Source organism: Hylobates moloch, unplaced genomic scaffold (genome assembly GCF_009828535.3).
Source record: "Hylobates moloch isolate HMO894 unplaced genomic scaffold, HMol_V3 SCAFFOLD_3, whole genome shotgun sequence".
NCBI lineage: Eukaryota > Metazoa > Chordata > Mammalia > Primates > Hylobatidae > Hylobates > Hylobates moloch.
The window spans coordinates 36,461,011-36,486,901 of NW_026652278.1; the positions used below are offsets into that span (position 1 = coordinate 36,461,011).

The 25,891-nt window shown below is 49.7% G+C and overlaps 1 protein-coding gene and 1 long non-coding RNA gene across 6 annotated transcripts in view; one reads left to right on the plus strand and one right to left on the minus strand.

The window, feature by feature from the left end:
* Positions 1-2,031: 2,031 nt before the first annotated feature.
* On the minus strand, positions 2,032-9,663 carry LOC131383038 (uncharacterized). 2 transcript variants are annotated; one of them, XR_009212741.1, is made up of 3 exons: positions 9,506-9,663; positions 5,837-6,022; positions 2,032-2,409 (listed from the first exon to the last, which is right to left on the minus strand). It is a non-coding gene; the product is annotated as an uncharacterized LOC131383038 (long non-coding RNA). The 2 variants fall into 2 exon arrangements; XR_009212740.1 differs by having other exon boundaries at positions 2,033-2,412.
* A 140-nt stretch (positions 9,664-9,803) lies between these two features.
* The window catches only part of SLIT1 (slit guidance ligand 1), a 201,061-nt gene continuing 184,973 nt past the window's right edge, over positions 9,804-25,891 (plus strand). The window contains exons 1-2 of one of the 4 annotated variants that reach the window (XM_058436133.1): positions 9,804-9,826; positions 18,336-18,464. Coding sequence is in view for 2 of the 4 variants with exons in the window: in XM_032135329.2 (XP_031991220.1) it covers positions 20,591-20,787 (197 nt within the window). In the remaining 2 variants the exon portion in view is untranslated. Of the gene's footprint in view, positions 9,827-18,335; positions 18,465-20,305; positions 20,788-25,891 lie in introns of those variants that run through there. The other 3 variants (XM_058436132.1, XM_032135329.2, XM_058436131.1) reach the window with 3 other exon arrangements.

Genomic DNA, 25,891 nt, shown 5'->3' on the forward strand with positions numbered 1-25,891 from the left:
GTGTGCCGCCCACCAGCATTGCGCTTCCCTGGGACCTGCTGTACTGCTGCTGTCCCAACGCATGTGTCACACTTGCTCTCTGTCCCCTAGGAAGCTTGTAATTGGCTGCAAGGCAGCCAAGTCACTCAGCACCTCTCCTTGTGGGAAGTGGCTGTGGGGAGGCCAGAGGGTTGCGAAGATGCCGAGTAAAAACTATATGATAGCTACATAGACTGAAAGCTAACTCATGCCAAGCCCAGTGTTGGGCTCTTTAAATGTTACTCATTTGACCTGAGCTAGGTCTCCTTTGCCTCTCTCCAGTGGAACTCTGTACTTTTAAAACACTTCTCACAGGTGTAATAGAGAGAATCGTTCATGTTTATTTATGTAACATCTGTCTTTCTCGCTAGACTATTAACTCCATGAGGGCAGCGATTGGGTCTCTGTCCTCTACTGTAGCTTCAACACCTAACATACTGCCTGGCACAGAATTGGCTGCAATAAGTTTTCATTAAATTAATGAATGATCCTCCCAAAAACCCAATGAAGTAGGTACGATTATTATTATCCTTGTTTAAGGATGGGCAAACTTAGAGAGCTTGAATAGTCCAAGCCACAGACCAGGAAGTAGCACCCAGAATTCAGACTCACATGATTAGCCCAAGGCAGGGGTATGTGGCCCAAGGTTGGCCAATAAAACTCGAGCTGGGGAAAGTGAGACTGCTGTCCTTTTTGTCCCTTGGCTGTTGGGATGTGAGACTAGGGTTGCTGGTGGCCATACTTCTAGCCTAGTGGGGCAGCTGGCCTGAGAGTATGGAGCATGCAATGATGGGAGGGAGACAGAGAGGTGGCGAGAGAGAGAGAGAGAGAGAGAGAGAGAGAAAGAGAGAGACTGATTCTGAGTTCCTGGATACCCTGTGGCTTGGGCTGGCCTGGTTCCCCTTCCTTGCACTTGCAGCAGAGAGTTCCAATGGGCATAGTGATGAAATTTATCACCACCATTGGTGTAGTGGAAAGAGAATGCCCTGGGCTTCACCTCCAGCTCCACTGGCCACTTAGTGTATGACACAGCGAGTCCCTGTTGATCTCTGGGTCTCAGCTTCCTCAGCTATAAAATGGGGTCATGACTTCCAGGCCCTAAGGGGGAGTGGGAATAATGAGAGAGTACTAAGGTCTGTGACTTGGTGCCTGCTAGCCAGCAGTTGCTCAGGAAGTGAGAGCTGCCCCTTGTAGGTGGCTTTTGGTTGCAAGTAATAGAAAACTCATCCAGGACCACTGTAAACAACGAGGGCTTTCATCCTCATAGGCCACAAGAAGATCAGGGGGAGGGCATGTCCAGGGTGGTGAATTCAGAAGCTCAGTGTTGTCACCAATAACCCAGGTTCTTTCTTTCAGCCTTGCTATTCTCACAGTGGCAGTCATTTCCCTCAAGGTTGCAAAATTGCTGCCCCAGCTCCAGACATCACACAATGTTGGCCTGAGGAGGAGGTGTTTCTTCTTCATGTCCCTTTGTAAGGGTGAGGAAAACCTTCCCAGTAGCTCCCAGCAGACACCTCCTCAAGTTTTATTGGCTGGGACTGTCATTCATCTAAGCCGGTCATGGTGCTCTATTCCCTTGTGAATGCTAGCATCGGTGTAGTGGAAACAGGATGGCCTGGGGTTCAGCTCCAGCTTCACTGGGCACTCAGAGTGTGACAGCATGAGTCCTCTTGTCTGACTGGACAGACAGTGGCAGTACTCGGAGAGAAATACTCAGAGAGAAACTCAGGTAATTTTATAGTAACAACGTCCTTGCATTTCTTTATAATTTCACCCAAGAGTGCCTTCTTAAACTCTACAATTTAGTCTTACCCATGCACAAACTTTTAAAATAAATTGCAATTGTAGTAAGAAACACAACATAAAATTTACCATCTTAACCATTTAAAATGTATTGTGTAGTAGTGCCAAGCACTTTTTCATCTTGCATCCTGGGCAACGTGGCGAAACCCCATCTCTACAAAAAAATGCTAGCATTTATAAGGGAATATAACATCCTGATTGGCTTAAACAACAAAGACCCCAAGGGGCCAGGGCGAGAGTTGGAATGAACTTTGTTTGGTGAGCAAGGAGCAAGGGGAGAGTGGCTGTGTCTACCATGTTTGTTCACTGACGTTCCCTAACCATCTCACACAGAGCCTGGCCATAGCAGGCGCTCAGCAAGTCCTCACTGGATAATCAAATATGTGCCCAGTCCTTCTTTCCATCCAGCAGGGTAGAGTCAGGGGAGCAGGTTCTTAGGTGGAAGGAATTCTTCAGATGACTGTGGTGATGTGTCTTTAAGAATCTTGGCCAGGCGCGGTGGCTCACGCTTGTAATCCCAGCACTTTGGGAGGCCGAGGCAGGCAGATCACGAGGTCAGGAGATCGAGACCACGGTGAAACCCCGTCTCTACTAAAAATATAAAAAAATTAGCCGGGCGTGGTGGTGGGCGCCTGTAGTCCCAGCTACTCGGAGAGGCTGAGGCAGGAGAATGGCGTGAACCCGGGAGGCGGAGCTTGCAGTGAGCCGAGATCGCACCACTGCACTCAGCCTAGGTGACAGAGCGAGACTCCGTCTCAAAAAAAAAAAAAAAAAAAGATTCTTCCAGGCCAGGCTGGGCACGACGGCTCATGCCTGTAAATCCCAGCACTTTGGGAGGGCAAGGCAGGCAGATTGCTTGAACCTAGGAGTTTAAGACGAGCCTGGGCAACATGGCAAAACCCCATCTCTACAAAAAATTAGCTGGGCCTGGTGGTGTATACCTGTAGTTCAACCACTTGGCTGAGGTGGGAGGATCACCTGTGCCCAGGAGGTCGAGGCTGCGGTGAGCCATGATCTTGCCACTGTACTCCAGCCTGGATGAGAGTGAGACTCTGTCTCAAAAAAAGAAAGTTCCAGGCCTTAGGGGAAGTACCCAGGACCTAGGACCCAGACTCACTGGCTTGTTAGGGACCTGCAGAGGAGGTTTTGGCTCTCAGTGGGGCCAGAGGGGCCAGGTTTGCATGGCTGCCTCAGTTCTTCTAGGTCTCTTCTAGTTGCTTGGAGGTTTTTTTTTTTTTTTTTTTTGAGATGGAATCTCACTCTGTCACCCAGGCTGGAGTGCAGTGGTGCTATCTCAGCTTACCGCAACCTCTGCCACCCAGGTTCAAGCAAGTCTCGTGCCTCAGCCTCTCAAGTAGCTGGGATTATAGGCACCACCATGCCCGGCTAATTTTTGCATTTTTAGTAGAGGCGGAGTTTCACCATGTTGACCAGGCTGGTCTCGAACTCCTGACCTTAGGTGATCTGCCTGCCTCAGCCTCCCAAAGTGCTGAGATTACAGGTGTGAGCCACTGCACCCAGCCAGTTGCCTAGAGCTTCTGAGCAGCAGGTAAGGAGGGTGAAGGGGAGGGAGCAGATGGAGGGAGGTGAGGTGGCTCCTCTAGGAGGGGTCTAAGGGCTGCAGAAGGTGGCAGGTTTCCTTGGGCAACAGCATGCAAATGGTGGCAGCTGGGATGGGAGGACCAAACTCTCTTGTCAATCTAATATCTAGTTCATTCAGGGTCTCTTCACTGAGCACCTGCAATGCGCCAGGTATGTGCTAAACCAGGAGATAAAATGACGAGCTAATACAGGCATGACTCCTGCCCTCTTGGAGATTAAAGCCTAGTGAGTGAGGCAGATATAAATCAACTAATTCTAAAAGTAAATTTAAATTGTGACTATGGCGATCCACTTTTGGCCTCCCAAAGTGCTGGAATTACAGGCGTGAGCCACTGTGCCCAGCCAAGTATTTTTAAAATATATACATTGCCTTTTAAAACATAATAGTAATTGCATGCTTAAGAGACTACAGTGTAGGGTAAACATAACTTTTATATGCACTGGGGAACCAACAAATTCAGGTAACTTCATTGCAATATTCTCTTTATTGTGATTGTCTGGAACTGAACCTACAATATCTCTGGAATATGTCTGTATTTCCAGTAAACTGGTAAATCCAGAGGCTTGATCAAATTCAGGTTTTGATTTTTTGACAACTATAGGTGATGGTGTGTTCTTTCCTCAAGAGGTGCACGTAATGTGTTATTTCTGTGTGTGTGTGTGTATGTGTAAAGGGAGTGACGTTAACAGTTGCTGATACGCAATGCCTAGATTCATTCATTAATTGGTGGGTACAAAATGGTATTACTCTAATTTGATCATTCCTTTTTCATTAATTATCTGCAACATCTTTCTTAGCAGTCAGCCCGTAGAGAGAAACCAAACTATAACCAGTGTAATACCGCTTTTGTGTATCTTATTTTATTTGTTTTTTGAGATAAGGGCTTCCTCTGTTGCCCAGGCTGGCATGCAGTGGCATGATCATAGCTCACTGCAACCTCGAAGCGGGCAGATCATTTGAGCCTAGGAGTTTGAGACGAGCCTGGGCAACATGGCAAAACCCCAAATCTCCCTCAAAATACAAAAATTAGCCAGGTGTGGTGACATGCGCCGGTAGTCACAGCTACTCAGGAAGCTGAGGTGAGAGGATCACTTGGGCCCAGGAAGTCGAGGCTACAGTGAGCTGTGATTGTGCCACTGCACTCCAGCCTGGGTGACACAGCAAGACCCCATCTCAAAAAAAGTAAAATAAATAATAAAAAATAAAGTGATGAAAGTTGTTATTTTCAGGAGAGGGAAATGGGGATGAGGAACTGCCATTCTCATAAAAAGTCTTGCAGAACAAGTTGTTCATTTATGTGCAAGTATAACTTTGATGAAAAATAAAAACTAAAATGAAAGGATAAGACAAAGAAGGAGCATGGGCTTTGTATGACGCAGACCTGCGTTTGAGTCTGGAATCCCTTACTTCGTTAGCAGGGTGTTTATGAGTCACGAGACCTCTTTGAGCCTTGGTTTTCTTATTTTATTTTACTTTTTTTTTGAGACAGAGTTTTGCTCTTGTCGCCCAGGCTGGAGTGCAATGGCATGATCTCGGCTCACTGCAACCTCCATCTCCTGGGTTCGAGTGATTCTCTTGCCTCAGCCTCCCGAGTAGCTGGGGATTACTGGCATGCGCCACCATGGCTGGCTAATTTTTGTATTTTTAGTAGAGATGGAGATTCGCCATGTTGCCCAGGCTGGTCTCGAACTTCTGACCTCAAGTGATTTGCCCGCCTCAGCCTCCCAAGGTGCTGGGATTACAGGCGTGAGCCGCCACACCCAGCCTATTTTTTTTTTTTTTTGAAACAGTCTGGATCTGTTGCCCAGGCTGGAGTGCAGTGGTGCGATCCTGGCTCACTGCAACCTCCGCCTCCTAGGTTCAAGTGATTCTCATGTCTCAGTCTCCTGCGTAGTTGGGATTACAGATGCACCAACATGCTCAGCTAATTTTTGTATTTTTAGTAGAGATGGGTTTCACCGTGTTGGCTAGGCTAGTCTCAAACTCCTGACCTCAAGTGAACACCCCACCTCGGCCTCCCAAAGTGCTGGGATTACAAGCGTGAGCCACCGCGCCCGGCCGGCCAGTTTTCTTATTTTAAAATGAGGCAGGAGTTTGGGGTGGGGAGGCTAATTCCCACCCTGTCCGGATCTCACGAAGGCGTGATAGTGAAGTGGAAGATTTTGTACGCTGTGCAGGATAAACCCCACAGGAAGCGTTATCATCCCTGATAAGACACAGTGCCTTGGTGACCGTTGAGGGGCAGGCTGTGCTTCAGGTGCCAGAGAACCTCGGGCAAATCAAGAGGTGGCAGTCCCTGCAGTCCGGCCTCAACTTCTCTCCTCTTCCCTCTCCTCAGTCAAGAAAAACCAGTTAGCTCCACTTGGTAGAAAATGTGCCCAAACTTGAGCCTTTTCTGGGTCCCATGCTTACCTGTATGCTGCGTTAATCCGCCAGCCCTCTGTCAAGGGGCTTCCTTCCTGTCGCGTGCCCCTCCCGCTGTCACTCTCCCGCATCCAAATGTGCTCTTCAGAAGCCACTTCCTCCTGGGAACTGAACCCAGACTTTGGAGAAGCTGCCACCAGTCCATAGTGGGAGTCAGGCTTCCTCAGAGTGTGGCTGAACAAATTGAAGATGATAATTAATAATTAAGATGGTAAGATGATTAATTAATTATCTTAATCAACATACTTGTGTATACATGAGGGAAAGCTGAGAGTTTTGCCTCAAAGCACAGCTGGCTGGAGCGCTGGATTGAGATGGTTCTGAAGCCGAGCTCAAAGGAAAGGAGCGTGGTGATTAATTAGCGACATCTGCTGCGGGCTGGGGAGGGGAGAGTGGTAGCTTGCCCACTATGCACTTGTCATCCTGACCGAAACGATTTCTTCCTGTTTTCTATTGAGGCATAACCTTCATAAAGTGCACTGATTTTAAGTGTATTACTTGATGTATGTTTACATACTTATGCTTAAATGTGTATATATGTGTATAAATATTTATACACACACGCACACGTTACCACTACCTAGATCAAAATACAGACCATTTCCAAAGGCCCAAAATGTCCCCTTTTGCCAGGTTTCAGTTACTGCTGTCTCAAAGGCAACCATTATTTTGACTTCTGTCACTATAGATTAGATTTGCTTGTGTTCTATTTCATACACATTGGATTAAACAATATATATTCTTGTGTCTGGCTTCTTTCACTCAGCATAACGCCTGTGTAATTAATTAATGTTGTTGAGCGGCTTGTTCTTGCTCATTATTCCATTGTATAGCTACGCCACAATTTGTTTATCCATTCTCCTGTTGATGAACATTTGAGCTGCTTTCAGTCTGAGCTATTCTGAATGAGGCTGTCATAAATATTCTTCTACATGTCTTTTGGTGGACCTAACTGCTCATTTCTGTTGTGTGTACATATATCTATATCTATACATCTATATTTATATATACATGTACAAATATATATATACACAAATATATATGTGTATATATAAATATATATGTGTATATACATATCTATATATGTGTATATATCTATATATATGTGTATATATCTATATATATGTGTGTATATATATGTGTGTATATATATGTGTATATATGTGTGTATATATATGTGTGTAGATATATATGTGTGTAGATATATATGTGTGTGTGTGTATATATATATGTGTATATATGTGTATATATATGTGTGTATATATGTGTATATATATATGTGTGTGTATATATATATGTGTATATATATATGTGTGTATATATATATATGTGTATATATATATATGTGTGTGTGTATATATATATATATATATATATGTGTATATATATATCCAGGACAAAAAGTACAGAGTCACAGGGTAGGTAAATGTTTAGCTCGTGGAGTAACTGAGTTTGACTCACCAAGCCCTGAATTGCATCAAACGTGAACGGCTTCCATTGCATGTCAAACAGTGTGCTGGGCTGAAGCCAGGTATACACATATCTGTTAAACTGAGACTTGGACTCTGAGATATGATATCAACTTAGAGCAAGTCTTAAAGAAAAGCAAACACCTAATACAACCAGGCAGCTCATTCTCTAACCTTTCCCTATTTTCATATTTTATAGTACTTCATATTTGTTTTTCTTCTTTTTTTAATCCAGGGTCTTTGTTACCCAGGCTGGAGCGCAGTGGCGAGATCTCAGCTCACTGCAGCCTTGACCTCCAAGGCTCAGGTGATTCTCCCACCTCAGCTTCCCGAGTAGCTGGGACCACAGTTGTGTGCCACTATACCCAGCTAATTTTTGCATTTTTTGTAGAGATGGGGTTTCACCATGTTGCCCAAGCTGGTCTAGAACTCCTGGACTCAAGTGATCCACCTGTCTCAGCCTCCCAAGGTCCTGGGATTACTGACATGAGCCACCATGCCCGGCCTCTATATTTTCAGTTACTTAATTGGACTTTGGTTTCCTGCAGGCTCTAATAAATCTTGCATTCCCCCCAATTCTTTCTTGACTTTCCAGAGGTTTGTTTGGGCTTGTTTTGCCAGATATCACATCTTCTTTAGCTTTCTTTGGTTGTCCCAGAGCATATCTTATCTGTATTGGCTAGGAAAAGGGTTGGGGACACATCTCCAGTCCAGTGATCAGTTCCCTATGCCTGGAAATTTTTTTTCCAATCAAGAAGAAAAAAACTTCTCCAAGAACGACCTCTTTTAACATGGGCTTTTGCTTTTTGAAATAACAGCTGCAGTATTTATAGTCTGTATTGAATACTTATGTTTGGCCACTAAATACTTCTGGCTGTAGAAGACTCCTGACTTGTAAATTTGCTTTTGATTTTAACAAGGATCATATGTCTTGTTTGAGCAATATAGGGCCTTGTTCATGGTGGATGCACAATAAATATTGAATGAACTTAATGAAAATCATTTAAGAAAACATTACGTAGACTGTAACTAGAGGCGATGGAAAGTTCCTTCCAGCTCTAAGGTTTTAAGGCGAAGCCCTCAGAGGATATCTTCATCCTCAGCCTTGGGAAGGGGTGGGGAGATGAAGGGAGGGAAGGAGTGGCTCTTTTTTTCACTGTAGACAGGAGTGGAGCTGCGTGGGCAGCGGTCGGGGGTCCTTAGGTTGGGTGTATTCATCCAGCCTCTAGCTGCTCTGGCTCTAATCAACGGTCAGTACTCTTGGATTTCTAAATTCTGTCTTTCCTCAAAGATTAAGGACCTGGGTTTTCTAGTCCCATTTCCGTTCGTTTCCGTTTCACAAGCATTTATTGAGCACCTACTAGGTTCCGGGACTGCGCTGGGGGCTAGACTGCACACATGAGTTGCACAGAAGCTGACAGATAGGTGGGCAGGTAGAACCGCAAAGGCTTCATCTCAATATGTAAGCGGGGTGATGGAGGGAAGGCATTCGGCTCTGCCCCCAGCAGTTCTGCAACCTTGGGGCAGCTACTTCTCCTCTAGGGGCGCTATTTCCTCATCTGTAAGATAGGGGGATTGCAAGGTTTTCTTTCCCAAGTCGCTTCCAGCTGTACTGGGCGGGGGAGCTATGCATCTGTCCCCGCCAAACGACGCTGAGGACAGGGTGGTTAGACAACTGGACAGGCCTCAGAGTGGACAAACCCAGAGCTTCCCTGGGTGCGCCCCTCACAGATGGGGCCTGAAACCTCCCGAAGGGCCTCTGCGCCGCCCCCATTCGCGTTTGTCCGGAGGCGCTGTTTTGATTGATCCAGTAGAGGTGCACGGTTTCCGTTTGCTTGGCGCCCCTCTTAGCAAAGGCACCCACCCCCAAGCGGCGGTCCAGATGGCCCCGCCCCGCCCTCGCGCGTCCTCGCGGCCCCCCAGCGCTCCCTCCCCCGGGAGTCTGGTCGTGCAGAGCCGCGCCGCCGCGCCGGGGAGCCAGTGTCCGCGAACCCAGCCAGCACTCCGGGTTCCGCGCCGCTGCCCCGACGGCTGGGGCTGGTGAATATTTATGGAGGAGGATGAGAGATCCTCCAAGGACCCAAACTGGCTTGGCGGAGGAAGCCCAAAGCAGCCACCAAACGGTAGATTTAAAAAACTCACCCTGCCCTCCCTGGAAACCTCTCCAAGCCTTTCCAGCCTGGCCTACCTCAGCTCCCTGACCCAGCTTCAGTACTGCGACGGTGATTTTAAATCTGCCAGCAATGTTGACACCGCTGTCTGGCCTTTGCAGGGCCAGGCCTGGGCGTGAACAGAGGGCTTTGCCCCCGACTGGCAGCAGTCGACAACTCCTCCAAGGCTCCCGTTTCTCCTCTGTAAACAGAGCTAACAGCAACCCCCTTACAGCGTTACCTGCAGGTCATTCCTGTGTGACATCACTCCAGATGTGACATCAACAGCAGGCAGTTTTGTCATTGTGGAGTGCAGTAAAAGGGTTCAGGGTGTGACATCTGGCATCAGACTGCCTGGGGTAAGATCCCCTGTCCCTGTCAGTGGGGCATGATGAACAAGTTTCTTAACTCCCTGGGCAGCAGTTGCTTAATGCTAGCGATCACTGGCAGCAGGAGACAAAGACCAGTGGAGGACTCACGTTCTGGACCACATTTTCTCCCTTAGCTGAGCCATCACTTATTTTTTATTGTGCTAATTATATACATATGACAAAATTTACCATTTAACCATTCTAAGTGTACAATTAGTGGCATTAATTGCATTCATAGTGTTGTGCAATCATCACCATTTATTTCCAAAATATTTTCCTCACGCCTAACAGAAACTTTGTACCCATTAAACAGTAACTTTCCATTCCCATCCCCCTCCAGCCCCTAGCAACCTCTAATCTACTCCTTGTCTACATAAATTTGTCTGTTCTAGATATTTTCATACAAACCATCGCTTATTTTTTATTTTATTTTTCTGAGACAGAGTCTCTCTCTGTTGCTCAGGCTGGAGTGCAGTGGTACAATCTTGGGTCACTGCCACCTCTGCCCCCCCGGGTTCAAGCAATTCTCTTGCCTCAGCCTCCTGAGTAGCTGGGATTACAGGTGCCTGCCACCACACCCCACTAATTTTTGTATTTTTAGTACAGACGGGGTTTTGCCATCTTGGCTAGGCTGGTCTTGAACTCCTGACCTCAGGTGATCCGCCTGCCTTGGCCTCCCAAAGTGCTAGGATTACAGGCATGAGCCACCGTGCCCAACTCGTTGCTTATTTTTTAAGCACCCTTTGCAGATTTATAGCAGCTCCCTCAGTGCAGGAATATAAAATGTGTTATTTAGTATTTAGTGTGTTCACATAAAATCATTGAATTTGGTATATGAAATTTAGTGGTAATTTTATTCAAACTGTAACTTGGTAATTACATTTTTATTTCTAAAATTTTTTGTAGCTTATTGTAGAAAATATGGAAAATATAGAAGGGTATAAAATAAGAAACTAAAAATCACTGATAATTCCAATGATGTTAACATTTGGGTGTATTCTCTTTTAATTAGATTAGATTTACTTTTAAGTTCATTGAATGTTTTTAGGCTAGGCGCTGCTGAATCTGGATTTTTGCCATTTTGAGAAGGACAACTACATTTGCTATGAGAAGGCCACCCACAGTCTGTGAGGGAAAGGAAAGGTCTAAGAATATCTGGGTTTCATGTCAGTTACACAAGCAGACCTAGAACACACACATTTGCAGAAGGAGCTAAGGAAAAAGAAGAAGAAGGAATCCTCTAAAATTACTTGTACATAATGTTTGTCAAACGGAGCTTTCTCCAGACAGACCTGTTCCGTAAGTTATCCCTATTACCAATTTTGGCTTTTTAAAAAAATGAACACACTAACCACATGCCTGTACATGCAGCATAAGGCACTTTCTTTTTTCAGTTTTTAAATTTATTATTATTATTATTATTATTATTTTTGAAATGGAGTTTCTCTCTTGTTGCCCAGGGTGGAGTGCAATGGTGTGATCTCGGCTCACTGCAACCTCTGCCTCCCAGGTTCAAGTGATTCTTCTGCCTCAGCCTCCCAAGTAGCTGGGATTACAAGCATGCACCACCACACCGGGCTAATTTTGTATTTTTAGTAGAGATGAGGTTTTGCCATGTCGACCAGGCTGGTCTTGAACTCCTGACCTCAGGTGATCCACCTGCCTCGGCCTCCCAAAGTGTTGGGATTACAGGCATGAGCCACTGCACCTGACTAAATTTATTATTATTTATATATTTACTTTTTTGAGACAAGGTCTTGCTCTGTTGCCCAGGCTGGAATGCAGTGGTGCGATCACGGCTCACTGCAGCTTTGACTTCACGGGTTCAAGCAATTCTCCCACCTCAGCTTCCTGAGTAGCTGGGACTACAGGCGCAAGCCACCATGCCCAGCTAATTTTTGTATTTTTTTGTAGAGACAGCATTTCGCCATGTTGCCCAGGCTGGTCTTGAACTCCTGAGCTCAAGTGATCTGCCTGCCTTTGCCTCCCAAAGTGTGGGGATTACAGGCGTGAGCCACTGCGCTTAGCCCATAAGGCACTCTCATATGTACTACCCATTCAATCCCCACAATGGCCCCAGGAGGTAGGTCTTAAGTAAGTGCGTATTTTACACCTCAGCTCTGCCACCTACGTGCTGTGTGACCTTGGGTGAGCTCCCAAACGTCATTGTGCTTCCAGCTGCTTCTAAGTTTCTTGGGAGTATTAAATAATTTAATAGGTAAAGGTCTTGGAACAGTATGAGCCCCTGGAATTTATAGGTACAATGGAAGTGTTTGTTAGTTGGTAGGATTATTCTTTACAGACAAGGCCTCCAAGATGCAGATGGATTAATGAGCTCCCTGATGCTACATTTTTGTCATCTTCTTGGACTTTGGAGGACTGAAGGCTGACTCCGATGGAGAAGGGGATGGGGTGGAGAACGGGATGCAATGGAGGAGGGGATGTGGTGGAGAAGGGGGTGTGATGGGGAAGGGGATGTGATGGAGAAGGGGGTGTGATGGAGAAGGCGGTGTGTTGGAGAAGGGGGTGCGATGGGGAAGGGGGTGCAATGGAGAAGGGGATGCGATGGAGAAGGGGATGAGATGGGGAACAGGGTGCAATGGAGAAGGGGATATGATGGAGAAAGGGATGCGATGGAGAAGAGGGTGCGATGGAGAAGGGGATGAGGTGGAGAAGGGGGTGTGATGGAGAAGGGGGTGAGGTGGAGAAGGGGGTGTGATGGAGAAGGGGATGAGGTGGAGAAGAGGGTGTGATGGAGAAGGGAGTGTAATGGAGAAGGGGATGTGATGGAGAAAGGGATGCGATGGAGAAGGGGGTGCGATGGAGAAGGGGATGAGGTGGAGAATGGAAAAGGGGATGAGGTGGAGAAGGGGTGTGATGGAGAAGGGTTGGGAGGAGAAACAAGGAAAAGGATGTGATGGAGAAGGGACTGCAATGGAGAAGGGGGTGCGATGGAGAAGAGGATGAGGTGGAGAAGGGGATGTGTTGGAGAAGGGGTGATGGAAAAGGGATTGATGGAGAAGGGGGTGGATGGAGAAGGGGTGATGGAGAAGGAAGAGATGGAGAAGGATAGATGGGAGAAGGTGTGATGGAAAGGGTTGGGATGGAGAGGGTGTGATGGAGAGAGGGGATGGAAAAGGGATGTGATGGAGAAAGGGATGTGATGGAAAGGAAAGGTGGAGAAGGGTGTGATGGAGAAGGCATCAAGGAAAGGGAATGATGGAAGAGGGGATGTGATGGAGAAGGGTATATGATAGAGAAGGGTTTGGCTCTATGATGGGCTTCCAAACAGGGTCTCTTCCTTCCTACCTGCCATGGGAGGCAGAAGGGGCTGAGGCAGAAGACAGATAGAGGAGAGAACATAGATTATATCTCATGCCTCAGCTTAAATCCCCGGATGACTTCCCATTCCCCTTCGGTGGGATGGGGGTGCTGACCTAACCCTGCATGAGGAAAGGCTTCTTGAGGAGTTGTTGCTTAAGCTGAGACCTGAAGGGTGCAGAGAGCCACACCAGCCGTTATGATGGGAAGACCATTCTAGCATAGGGACTGGCCTGCACCAAGCATTATGTGCTTAATAAACTGCGAGAAGCCTGTGTGGCTGAGGCCCCTTCCTCTCTGGCCAGCTTCAGGGCACTTGTCAGGGTCATGTAATTGTCTGTTTTTTTGACTGTCTTTCCCCAGCACACAGAGCATGTCTTTCCCCAGCACACAGAGGGCGTGAAGTATTGTCAAAAATTTCTTCCACATTTCTGTTTCTGGCCAAGAAGGTATAATGGGACAATTTTACCCCTCCTGGCTTAAACAACTGAAAAGCCAGGGAAAAATGGAAACAACTCTTATGAGACACTAAACAACGGGTAGTGTGGGGCAGTGATTTCTGAGAGAGAGGAAACAAATGGGATGAGCCCTGTAACTGCCTGGCTTACAGCCTGGAGAGAGTTTCCAGGCCACAGAGCGAGAGAGGGACCCAGGTGGAACCCGGCATCAGTCTGAATTGAGGAATCAGAGCTGAGAGTCCAGGAAGGCCAAGGTGGCTCGGGTTCCCATGGAAGACGGGAGAGGAAATTGCTGCACAGAGAGAATGAGCAGTTAGAGATCTGCAGATGGTTCTTCCCTGCTGTGCCACCCTCTCCTCCCCTAGTCTTCAGCTGAGAACTGATCAGTGCCTGTGTGTAAACTATCTGAAGGTGGGAAAGTTCCATCCAAAAGGAGCAGGCAGAACAATCCTTGGAGTTCCCACAGGGTTGGGATTAGCTGGCATTTCCACCAGCCAGAGCAGAAACCTCCTAATTCACAGGGCACTGGGGAGACCATTCAGAAGGGTAGGGAAATCAGCCTCAACCACAGGCTAGTCCTGGTCCTGCCCAAGAAAGCTTAAAAGCAAGCCTCAAAAGGATCCAACTGGCTCCAAGTAACTTGACTCTGTTCCAGGACAAAGCTCAAGAATATTTTTTCAAAATGCAAGAATATCCAGCACCCAACAAGGTAAAATCCACAATGTCTGGCATGAAATCTATAATTACCAGGGTACAAAGTACCGTAGCTCCCCTTTATCCATGTTTTCACTTCCTGTGGTTTCAGTTATCTGTGATATAGTACAATAAGATATTTTGAGAGAGAGGGAGCTAGAGAGACCACATTCACATAACTTTTATTATCATATATTGTTATAATTATTCTATTTTTCTTATTAGTTACTAGTGTTAATCTCTTACTGTGCCTAATGTATAAATTAAACTTTATCAAAGGTATGTAGGTATAGGAAAAACACAATATAATAGGGTTTGGTACTATCCTTGGTTTAGGCATCCACTTGGGGTCTTGGAATGTATCCCTATGTAGATAAGGGGGGACTACGTAGTAGGAAAGTATGATCCATAATGAAGAAGAAAAGCAACCAATCATTTCAAACCCAGAAGTGATACATATAATAGAATTGGTAATGTAGTTATTACAAGTATATTCCATATGTACACTAAGGTAGAGGAAAATATAAGCTGTTAAGAAGATACATGGAAGATTAAAAAAAAAAACCCAAGTAGATTTTCTACAGATGAAAAGTACAATGTCTGAGTTAAAAATTGTACCAGATGGGGCCGGTACGGTGACTTATGCCTGTAATCCCAGCTCTTTGGGAGGCTGAGGTGGGCAGATCTCTTGAGATCAGGGGTTCAAGACCAGCCTGGCTAACATGGTGAAACCTGATCTCTATTAAAAATACAAACATTAGCTAGGCGCAATGGCACACGCCTGTAGTCCCAGCTACTTGGGAGGCTGAGGCAGGAGAATCGCTTGAACCCGGGAGGCGGAGGTTGCTGTGAGCTGAGATTATGCCACTGCACTCCAGCCTGGGTGACAGTGAGACTCCATTAAAAAAAAAAAAAATTACCAGATGGGATTAACAGCAGATTAGATACTGTAGAAGAAAAGATAATGAACACGATAATACACTAGGAGAAACTCACCAAAATGAAACAGAGAGAGAAACAAGACTAAGAAAAGGAACAGGGCATCATCCATGGACTATGAGACAACTCCAAATGGCCTAATTATGTATAAATGGAGCCCCCAAAAACGAAGAAAGAGAGGAGGGAACATAAAAAAAGGTGAAGAAATAATTGTTGAAAACTTTTTAAATTTGATGAAAACTGTGAACAAGATACAAGAAACCCAATGAACCCAAAGCACAGATCTCTTCTATTTCCAGTGCGTGGCTCTCAGCTGGCATGCAATCAATGTCTGATGAATAGATGAATGGTTGCTGTCAGTGCAGTCTGTCTCCCTGCTTTCTCCCTTTCTTTTCCTCCTCTTCTCCCACCCCAGCACCCACTTTGCTTCTCTCTTGCTTCCCGTGCTTCTATTGACCAGAGTTATCTTGGATGCCTATGGTGGCTTCTGGGCTATAAAAGCCACTTGACCTTTAGTCTAGGAGCTTGTCCTTGCTGTAGGCTTTGCCACTGAGAGCCTGCAACAATTCAGCCTCCTCCAAATTTGAGCATAGCCAGGGGTTTAGAGATTAAAGCTAAAATATCGTGAGTCCTGCTGGCACAGACTCCCCAGAGACTCCTGTTTTCACAGTTCCCCTGTGGTGGCAGGGCCAGGAGGAGTGCCCAGGATGGACTGGACGCTGTGTTCTGCCCGGGTGTGTGGCCTCATTCATGGCCCACCTCTGCAGCTCCTTTGCTTTGTGAGGTCAGGCTGGTTGCTTCATTTCTCTGGGCTTCTAACTGTTTACTGGCTCATGGATTTGATCACTTTTTAATTCCCTTCCAGCTCTGACATCTTGTACTCCCCTGCCACTCTACCTTGACCATCTTTCTCTTTGACATGCTTCATCCTTGCTAATGGTGTGTGGAACCTGGAGATGAGGAAGGCAGGTGGGCCTCAGATCCATTGTCCCTGCCAGGCTCCTTCCTTCAATGGCTCCCCAGAGTTTTCAGTCTAATTCCAAACTCATAACACAGCACACCAGGCCTTGGTTCTTAGACCATGGTCTCTGGAATCACCTGCATCAGAATTAGCACCACCTCTACCCCCCATTCCCAGCTTGCTAACAGTGAAGATTCTGATTGGGAAGATCGGGGGTGGGTCACAGGAATCAGCATGTACGATAAGCACCCCAGGCGGGTTAAAATGTATTGGTAGGGGGAAATTAGCTCATACCACACAAAAATCTAATTAGGTAAAAAATCTGAACAAAGGCTGGGTGTGGTGGCTCACGTCTGTAATCCCAGCACTTTGCGAGGCTGAGGTGAGAGGATTGTTTGACCCCAGGGGTTGGAGGCTGCAGTGAGCTATGATTGTGCCACTGGACTTCAGCCTGGGCAACACAGCATGACTCTATCACAAAAAACAAGCAAAAAACCTCCCAAACAGTAGAAAAGAAACATCTGCTGCAACTTTCTCCTTGCTATCTCCCAAGTCACCTCCCTGGAAGCACCAGGTTCCAGAGACATTGGTTCCACAGGTAGTGCATTTCCAAGCACATGCATATATAGACATGTGTTTGAGGACAGGGCCGGGCCAGGTGATGCTGAAAGCCCAGTGAAGCCAGAGAAAGACTGCACCAGGGCCTCTGGGGTATGTCCTCATTACCTCTGTGACCTCCGTCTGTGCTCCCCACCTGAACCCCCCGCCACACTCCAGCCTTGCTGGACATGCCCCAGCTCAGCCATTGAGAATGCTGTTCCCAGTCTGTGTGACTCGCCTCATGTGCTTTTCTTTGCTGAGAGAGGCTTTCTTCCTGTTTTGTTGCCCAGAGAATGCCTATTTACCCTTCAAGACCTAGTTCAAGTGCCTCCACTTCCAGGGAGCCTTCCAGCCCCACTCTGTGCCCTCATTCTGGGTTCTCCACAATTCCACATTCGCTGACACCGAAATGAATATGCTTTCCTGCTTCCTGTTTCTGTGCCCTGACTGGACAGTGAGCCCATTGAGGGCCAGGGCCATTCTTGTTCCCTGTTGAATTGCTGAGTTCCAGTACAGCACATGTAGTACACAGATACTCCATAAGTGGTGTTTATCAGATGTCTACTTAGCAGGCATTCTGTCTCACTTTTGCTTTTTGTGGCTTGGAAATCCATCCCACAATGCTCTTCAGTCTCACCCAGGTTCTTCTGCTTCTTGGTGCTCCAGAAGGGGCTGGTGGAGGTGGGAGAGAGGACTCTGTGCAGAAGCCGTAAAGAGAGTGCTCTCTCCTTGAGTCACATGTGGGAAGTGGCCCTCAACTCCCAGCACACGTGGCTGTGAGGACTCAGAGGGGACTCCGTCACTGGGCTGGGGAGACTCAACCTCAAATTTCCCTTCCAGGGGGTTGCCCTGCTGGTGGCAGGTGAGCAGGGCCGGGCTTGGTGGAGTATTCCTGGCAGAAGCAATGTGCCAGGCCTGCCTCCTCCCCACCCGTGCAGTGGGAGCAGGTGGTCTAGCTGTAGGGAGGGGGTAGGGAGACCCAAGAGAGGGAGGGACATGGGAGAGGAAATTGAAAAAAACAGAGGGGGACTTGGGGGTGTGCGGCCGGCCAGGCGGTTGTTTAACAAGTAAATGTGCTGGGCACGCTAATGAGCTGCGCCCATTCATGGCGAGCCGCCTCCTGAATCGGGAGCTGGCCAGGTTCTGGGGTGGAGGAACCAGGGACGGGAGCCAAGCTGGGGAGCTGCCCGCTGCTTGGGCAGGGCCTCCCTTGATGGGCTGTCGGGGGAGTCTTTGTCCTGGGTCTGGGGGGCTCCTTCCTTCCCTCCCTTCAGAGGAAAAGCCAGGCTTTGCCAGGCAGCAGCAACTCAGCCCAGGGCCTGCTTGGGATTCACTGTCCAGGCTGGTCTGGAAACTTCTAGGGCAGGGGCTGGTTCTCAGGAGCCGTAGGCAGGGCTGATCTTGCACCCTTGCTCACTCCCACCCCTCCTCACACCCCTTCGCTCTGTCACTCTGAGGACCAAGGGGCATGTCGCCCGGCTAATCAACACTCTCTCCCTTCTCCACATGGGTCTTGGCTTCGAAGGGGCCCTCTGAGGTCCTGGGACCAGGGAGCTACTGCTGGAGCAGAAGGCTGGAGACCAGACATCTTCAACAGCCTGAGTGCTGTCTGTGACAGGCCTACTAAGCACCAGGTGCTGGGGTGCGTGTCTGGGTGAGCGAGTGAGGATGCCACGGGGTGGGCAGGGGTGTGGGGTGTGGAGGGGTGTGGAGAAGCAGCTGCAGGTGCTAAGAGGGGATAAACAAAGCAGCAGGCACGGAGGAATGTCACTGTCTGAGGCTGCGGGGAGGACATGCATAGAGGGGCTGGGGCCCCATGGAGCAGGAGCTGGTGAGCTGCAGGGCAGGGGCAGCCCTCTCAGACTCCGGCCTGGTTTGTGGGAAGCTTCCTTAGTATCCCACCACACGGGCACCCCTGAGAAAGCCCTGACCCCTGAGAAACTGAACTGATGCTCAAGAACCCACTGCCCGGATGGAGGTCATGGACAGGGATGTGTGAAAACTTTAAAAGAACTGTCAAAAGCCCATAAAATCAGCCGCATAAATTGTAACATACTGTGCTATGACAGTAGACAGACTGCAAAATTTTCATCAACATGGAAAAGAAAAACAAAGAAAACGCCTAAGCCTTGGGTACCTGGTGGGTGATAAGGCTTCAAACTTGTGGAGTCTATCAACCTCCCCTATCCCCAACCCGCCCGACGCTCTCCCCACCAAATGCATCCATGCTGTATCTGGACCCCAGACGCTCCTGAGACAGGAGGTGCTTCTGGGGCTACCCAGCTGTGTCCTCTTGCCAGGCAGCCTCACATCAGGGCCCCGACTGCTGGACACTGCCCCAGCGAGCCACAGCTGTCCTTGGCTTTGAGGAGATCTTTCATCTTTTCTGGGGTTGAGGAGAATTCTCTCCCCACCTGGATGTCCCGTTCACGCCCACGTCCACACATGCCTTACGGTGAGGAAGGTCCCTACCCAGCCGGGTGTGAGGCCTGGGTCTGACGGGGCTGGCCTGTGGGGTTCTCTCCCAAGCAGGCCGCCCAGCGCTATGCCAGCCCTCTCTGTCTCCTTTGATGACAAGATGGAATATTCATTTTCATCTGTTTCCACCTGTCAGAAATGGAGGAGCGCTGGTGTGAGCGGAGGAAGACGTTTGCCAGATTTCCAAGTCCCCTTAATGTCTCGTCCCTCTCTTCTACAACAGGGGAAGAAGCCCGTGTAACTGTATGGTACAAATGTGCCCTGCTGAGCAAATGTCCCAATCAGAGCCATTCTCATCCTGGGCATGGGGCTGGCTCGTTCCCCTCTGAGAAGTGGGTGCATTGAGGTAGGAAGGAGACTGTACTCGGCCTAGCGCTTTCGTGGACCCTCCCCCCACAAAGCTCCATCCTCAAAGTCCAGGCTAAGTAAGGTTGGTGGCTTGAGGATGCCACCTGGGGCACAGGCACAGGGTTTCCCTTAACCAAGAATTGACATAGCGAGTCGGGTGGGGCCTAGAGGCCGCTGCTGCCGTCGGGGGATGGGGGGAAACGGGTCTGACCCCCCGGGAAGGCGTCCAAGCGGCAAAATAAGATCTCCCTCCCACCCTGGACTAGCAGCTGGGGCCGCGGGTGCCGGGGTGCGTGCGTCTAAATGTGTGCATCCTCGGTGTGTGTGTGTGTCCGTGTGTGTGTGTGTGTGTGTGTGTGTGTAGCCAGGACTTGGCGGGTCGAGCCACACCCCCCTTCCCTCCTCTCCCATCCCCCGCAGCCCCCTGCCCGCTGACAGCGTCTCGGAGGTTCCACCTTTGAAACTGTAGGCGGCTTGCAGCCGCCGAGTGGTCGTCGGGAGAGGGGCCTGCGCGGGGGAGGGCGGGGAGGAGCCTGGCCCTGGATGTGTGCTTTTCGATTGATGGATGACTGCCGGGTGGGAGCGAGCGCGCGGGTGTGTGTGTGATCGTGTGTGTGTGTGTGTGGTGTGTGCTCAGGGTGCGTGCGCGCGCGGGGCCCGCCCATTTTCCTCCTCGCAGCAGTCAGTTGGGAGCTGGAGGGAGGGAGAGGGAGACGCAGGCGGAGAAACGGCAGAGGAGCCGAGCGCCCTCCGCCCAAGGCGCCCTCCCTCGGTCCGCGCACAGGCGCCGTCGCTTGGAGGAGCAAGGTGCCTCCCAGCCCGCAGGGGCGCCGCGCGCAAGCCGGCGGGCTCTTCGGTGGCTCTGCCCCGGGACTGCACCTGGAGGCGGCCCCGGACGGGGATGGTCAGCGGCTGCTGCCGTCTGGCTCGCGAGCGGGACGCGGTGAGGGCACCATGGCGCTGACGCCCGGGTGGGGGTCCTCGGCGGGGCCGGTCCGGCCGGAGCTCTGGCTACTGCTGTGGGCAGCCGCGTGGCGCCTGGGTGCCTCGGCGTGCCCCGCCCTCTGCACCTGCACCGGAACCACGGTGGACTGCCATGGCACGGGGCTGCAGGCCATTCCCAAGAACATACCGCGGAACACCGAGCGCCTGTGAGTATGGCTCCCGCCCGTGGCTCCCTGGCTCCGAGGTTGCCCTCCCATCCAGACGCAATTCCGGACTTGGGGGTGGGGGCAGGACCACTGGGGCCCGTCCGGGCTCCGCAGCCCACAGACGGGTCAGTGCCTGCCGGGGTCTTTCCCGAGCCAGGAGCCAGGAACGCCAGTGGTTTCTCTATCCCTGGGATTCAAAGGGCCCTCGGCGAGGTTGTCAGCTTCCGTCCTCACACCTGCACCCTGCACTCCGCACCCGCAGGCCCTCCCCACTGCGCCAGCGCTTTATTCCTCCAGGGTGCCTGCGAACTGGTGCCAGAAAGCCTTCCTTGCACCCAGGAGGGACACTTCCCACACTCGCCAGGCACAATGTCTCCTTCTGGGCACATGGGCTACGGCCGCGTTCTGAGCCAGCTGCGCAGATTCCCGCTCCCGGAGCTTGCTCCTGACGAAGGGCAGCAGGGTGGGATGGAGGTGAAGTTTCTGGTCTGCCCCTTCTTCTCCATTGTTTGCCCCAGAGCCTTGAGAATTCTTCCCCTGCAGGTGCCACGCGTTGGTCCCCTACTCACCCGCCTCCCTCCACACCCAGCCATCCCCAACACAGGCAGACAATGGGACCTGAGGGCTTTGGGTATGGGGCTTGGGGTATGTAACATTCAGCACCCGGAAAGGGGTAGGTGTGTCTTGGATGGAGAACCGGGTGGATAATGCCAAGAAGTCAGGAGCTTGGAGAGGGGGGGCTCAAGGTTAAAGATATTGACCATGACAAGTCATAAAAAAACAGCATTTCTCTTCCCCTGTTCTCTCTCACTTGTGAATTCTTGAAGAAACTTGATCCTTTTCTTTTCTAGACCCACTAAGCTAGTAGAATGTGTGTGTGTGTTTGGGTGTGTTTGAGTGTGTGTATTTACAGACCTTTATACTTTGTTTTCTGTGACTCTCCTGCAGAATGTGTTTCTGTGTGAATTCCTAGTATTAAAGGGCCACCTTAATAGCGTGAGGCCATGAGAGTCCCCGTAATGGGCTGTGTGTGTGTAGATTTTGGTCACATGCAGGACCTTTGTACTGCTCGCAGAGGTGACTGCACCAGGAGATTTTTGAACAGGGCTTTGGAGAAGGCTGCTGGCTTCTTTGAAACCTACCTACTCTTCCTTCCCACGCTCCTCTGTGACTGCAGTGGCTCTCAGGAAAGGTGTGCATATTTTGATAACTTTCGAGCACATTTTCACGGCCCCCACCTGGTCAGAGACAGAAATCTGACCCTGAGGAGAGCTGTCTCCTGAATCAGACTCTGTACCAAGGCCAGCAATTAGTGAGCACACATTTGCCCCAGACTCTTCTTGGCTGCATCTGAAAAATCCTGTGGAGGTTTTAGAGAATTTGCAATCTAGATGCAATCTAGATGGTAAGTGTGTGTGTGTGTGTGTGGTGCATGTGTATGTGTGTGTGTGAATGCTTGTGTGTTACAGGGCTGGGGAGAGGTGGTACCAAACTGAGTTTCCGTGGACAGCGTGTGCATTATCCTGACTGGACCCAGAGAGGAACTGAGGGTCAGAAATCTGTCCAGAGGACCCCTGTGGTGGCCTGGTCACCCTCCATGCCTGTCCCCTCTGTACCTGCTCCCTGCTCCCTTTGCCTTGTCCACCGGAGTTTCTCCTGAAGCTGCTACCCTGGTTGCAGCCTAGATCTAAGACACATTAGCCCCTCTTCTTTGCTTTTGAATGTTGAGTCTTAAAGTCATCTCCTCCATCTTTACTCTCTCACCACCTTTAGTGTTTAAGACTTCCATGAACTCTTTAGCTCTTTTGTGATCAGAGTGAGATGAAAGTGGAATTTCCTAGTACAGAGGAAAGAGGTGGCATTCTGGGAGCTATACTGCCTGGGTTCCCCAGCTCTGTCACCTGTTAGCTGTGTGACCTTGGGCAAGTTACTTAACTTCTCTGAACCTTAGTTGCTTTCCATCAGGAAAATGGGGCTGAGGCTACATAAGGTCTCTGGTTCTTGTGAGGATGGAAGATCATGTATGGGAAGTGCCTGGTACCTTCTGATGCTCGCTAAGTGAGAGCCATTATTATGATAGGATAGGGAGGGGAATCTCATTATTTTAATTCAGCAAATGTTTCTGAGCCAGGAACTGCCCTGGGTGCTGAGGTGTCAGCAGGGAATGAGCCCATCCCTGTCCTCAAGGGGCACATGGTCTAGAGAACTGGGCAGAGGACCTTTAATGGTGAGCTCTCAGGAGAGGGCCAGGCAGCCTCAGGGAATGGGCTGTGGGAACACTGGGGTGAGAAGCCCTTTTCCAGGGCGAAGGGGTTTCTCAGAGGATGGGCCACTTTATCAAGGTTGGTTTGGATTTTGCCAAGCACAGAGGGCAGGCAATTTAGGCAGAGGGAACAGCTGGGCTCCAGGCCCAGCACATTCTGCTGCTTGTCAGGTCATGGGGCCTGCTTTCTTGCAGACCTCTTTTTTTTTTTTTTTTTCCTTTTTTGTAGAGATGAGGATCTAGCTATGTTGCCCAGGCTGGTCTTGAACTTCTGGGCTCAAGCAATCCTCCTGCCTCCACCTCCCAAAGTGCTAGGATTACAGGCGTGAGCATCAGTAAAAAGCCAGCAGGTGTGAGTATGAGCCAAAAGCCTGCAGGTGTGAGTATGAGCCAAAAGCCTGCAGGTGTGAGTATGAGCCAAAAGCCTGCAGGTGTGAGCATGCCTGGCCCTATATGGGCAGATGGACCAGCTTGTCCCTGGGGCTGAAACATGCTGTGGCCAGTGGCCAGTGGGTGGGATGGGACTTGAGGCTGGAAAGAGACGCTGGGAAGGGTCAGGAAGACTTTCTATATGTGAACTTTTCCTCTGGGAACTTCCTAGTTGGAATCCAGGGGTGAGTTATCCTGGGGAAGTGGAGCAGGTCTGATCTTTGCCATGTGGGCAAAGCTTCCTGGACTGGGAAAGCGCAGGGAGCCCGCCTGTTCTCCAGGCAGCCCGTGAAAGAGCTGCTCAAAGAGGAAAAGAACATCTTGAAAGAGGCCTTGGTGAGAGCCCAGGCAGACTCAAAATAACTGTGGCAAATGCTCTCTCTAATCAATATGAGTGTCGTGCAGTATCAGAGCCTGAAACAGCGGCTTCTTCTGAGGCTGTGAAATTTTTATGGACTGCAGCTGTGCATTTGCCTTTTGTCCTTTGGGCAGTTTGTGCGGCAGCCTGTGAGGCCCAGCAACTTTATGATCATATATTCTATAACTCTGGGTCCAGGCCTGTCCCCTGAAATGGAAAGAAATGGTCATTGGTTTGCTGTGGGGACTTCTGGAAAGAGGTTGGGTAGACCCCAGAGCTGCTGAAGAAACTGGTTCAGCCAGAGGGGCTGTGGGGCTGGTCAGCTGGGCAGGGAAGGGATGCTAAATAATTCACTGTAATGAACAATTAAAATACAGAGCCAGGGCTGGGAGAGGCGGCGGCGGAGGCCCGGGAAGCTTCCTCTCTTTGTACTGCTCAGGCGCAGAGGGACCCAGCCATGGTCACCATTAAGTTATTTTTTTTTTCTTCCATAACGACCTTGACTTTCAGTTGGACTTGATTTTTAATTAAAAAAATATTTTAACTAGAGTGACCAGGAGAGTGTGACAGGAGAGTGCAGTATATGTGGACATCACTGGTTCCCCCAACCCTGGGCACCCTGGGTATTTGAGGCTTGTGGCAGATTCCCGTTGTAGGTGCAGAGAGGGGAAGTTGCCTGAGGATGGAGGGAGGCAGGGAGGGCCTCTGGGAAGGCCTACTGTTCTCTCTTTGCCTCCAGGCCCAGCACATTCTGCTGCTTGTCAGGTCTTTTTTTCCCCTTTTTTGTAGAGATGGGGATCTAGCTATGTTGCCCAGGCTGGTCTCAAATTTCTGGGCTCAAGCAATCCTCCTGCCTCAGTCTCCCAAACTGCTGGGATTACAGGCATGAGCCACCACGCCCAGCCTTGCCGTCCTCCTTATGTGCCCTTCCCTCCTTGCCAGTTCGTCCACCCTGCCCTATCTCCATGCCTGCTGTAGAGGCCTGGGAGGCCCTCTCTAGACTCAGCTCCCTGAGTTGGAGGTCCCATTTAACACGGCTGAATGGTCACGCATAAGGAAGGCTGCCCAGGGCACCTGAGGCTGATCCTCTGGGGAGCCTGTTTGAAATTCCAAATAATAATTGGATGGTGACCTTGGTAATGAGGTCAGGGGCCACTGCAGCCACATCTGCCATCAGGGCCCAGTTGGATCTGAGCAGGCCACCATGGTCTCCTGCAGCAGAGGCCTGTGCCGTGTAGAGCAGGTGCCTCCCGGCAGGGCAAGAGTTTCCTGCTCGCTTAGGCTTTGGTGTGGTCACTGGCCCACTGGCTTATTGCTGGGCTCTGAATGACTGCTGTTAGGACCCCCATGCTGTGCCTCTCCCTGCTCTGAGACCCAGTTTCCCCATCTGTAAAAGAGGATCACGACAGCTGTGCAGGTTGATAGTGAGGAGCAAGTGAGGCAACGTGCCACGCTTGGCACATGGCTGGTGTTCGCCCTTCTCTCGGCCTCTGGAGCTGATAACACCTACTACCTCAAAGGGCCTGTGCACTCACTCATGCTACGGTTGTGAAAATGCTTTGTGATTTAATCATTAGGATATTATTGTGATTATTTGGGAAGCTCAAGCTAGAGGCTCGAGGGTTTGGGTGGGGCAGAAGAGAGCTCGGGAGGTAAGGATTTGAGCGTTGCCTCTCTTGCAGTCTGTCTGCTTAGAGCGCTGTCTGTCTGTTTAGAGCACTCGTTTACCTTTCCTGGGCATCTCTGCCCCTTTCCCTTGGGACGTGGAGACAGAGTGGGGACTGTATGCAGGGCTGGTGGTCATGATGGCAGGTCTGTGAAGCCAGACTGCCTAGGTTTTTAGCCCCACTCTGCCACTCAGCAGCTGGGGGGGCCTTGGGCAAGTGATGGGGTTTAATTCCCTCATTCAACAGATAGCTATCTATTGAACGTCTGCATTGTGCCGGGTGAATAGTGCTGGACAGAAACAGAAACCCAAGTTTTAGTCCAGCAGGGGAGATAGAGATGAATGACATAATATAAGAATAAGCACATAACTGCAAGCTGGGATAAGT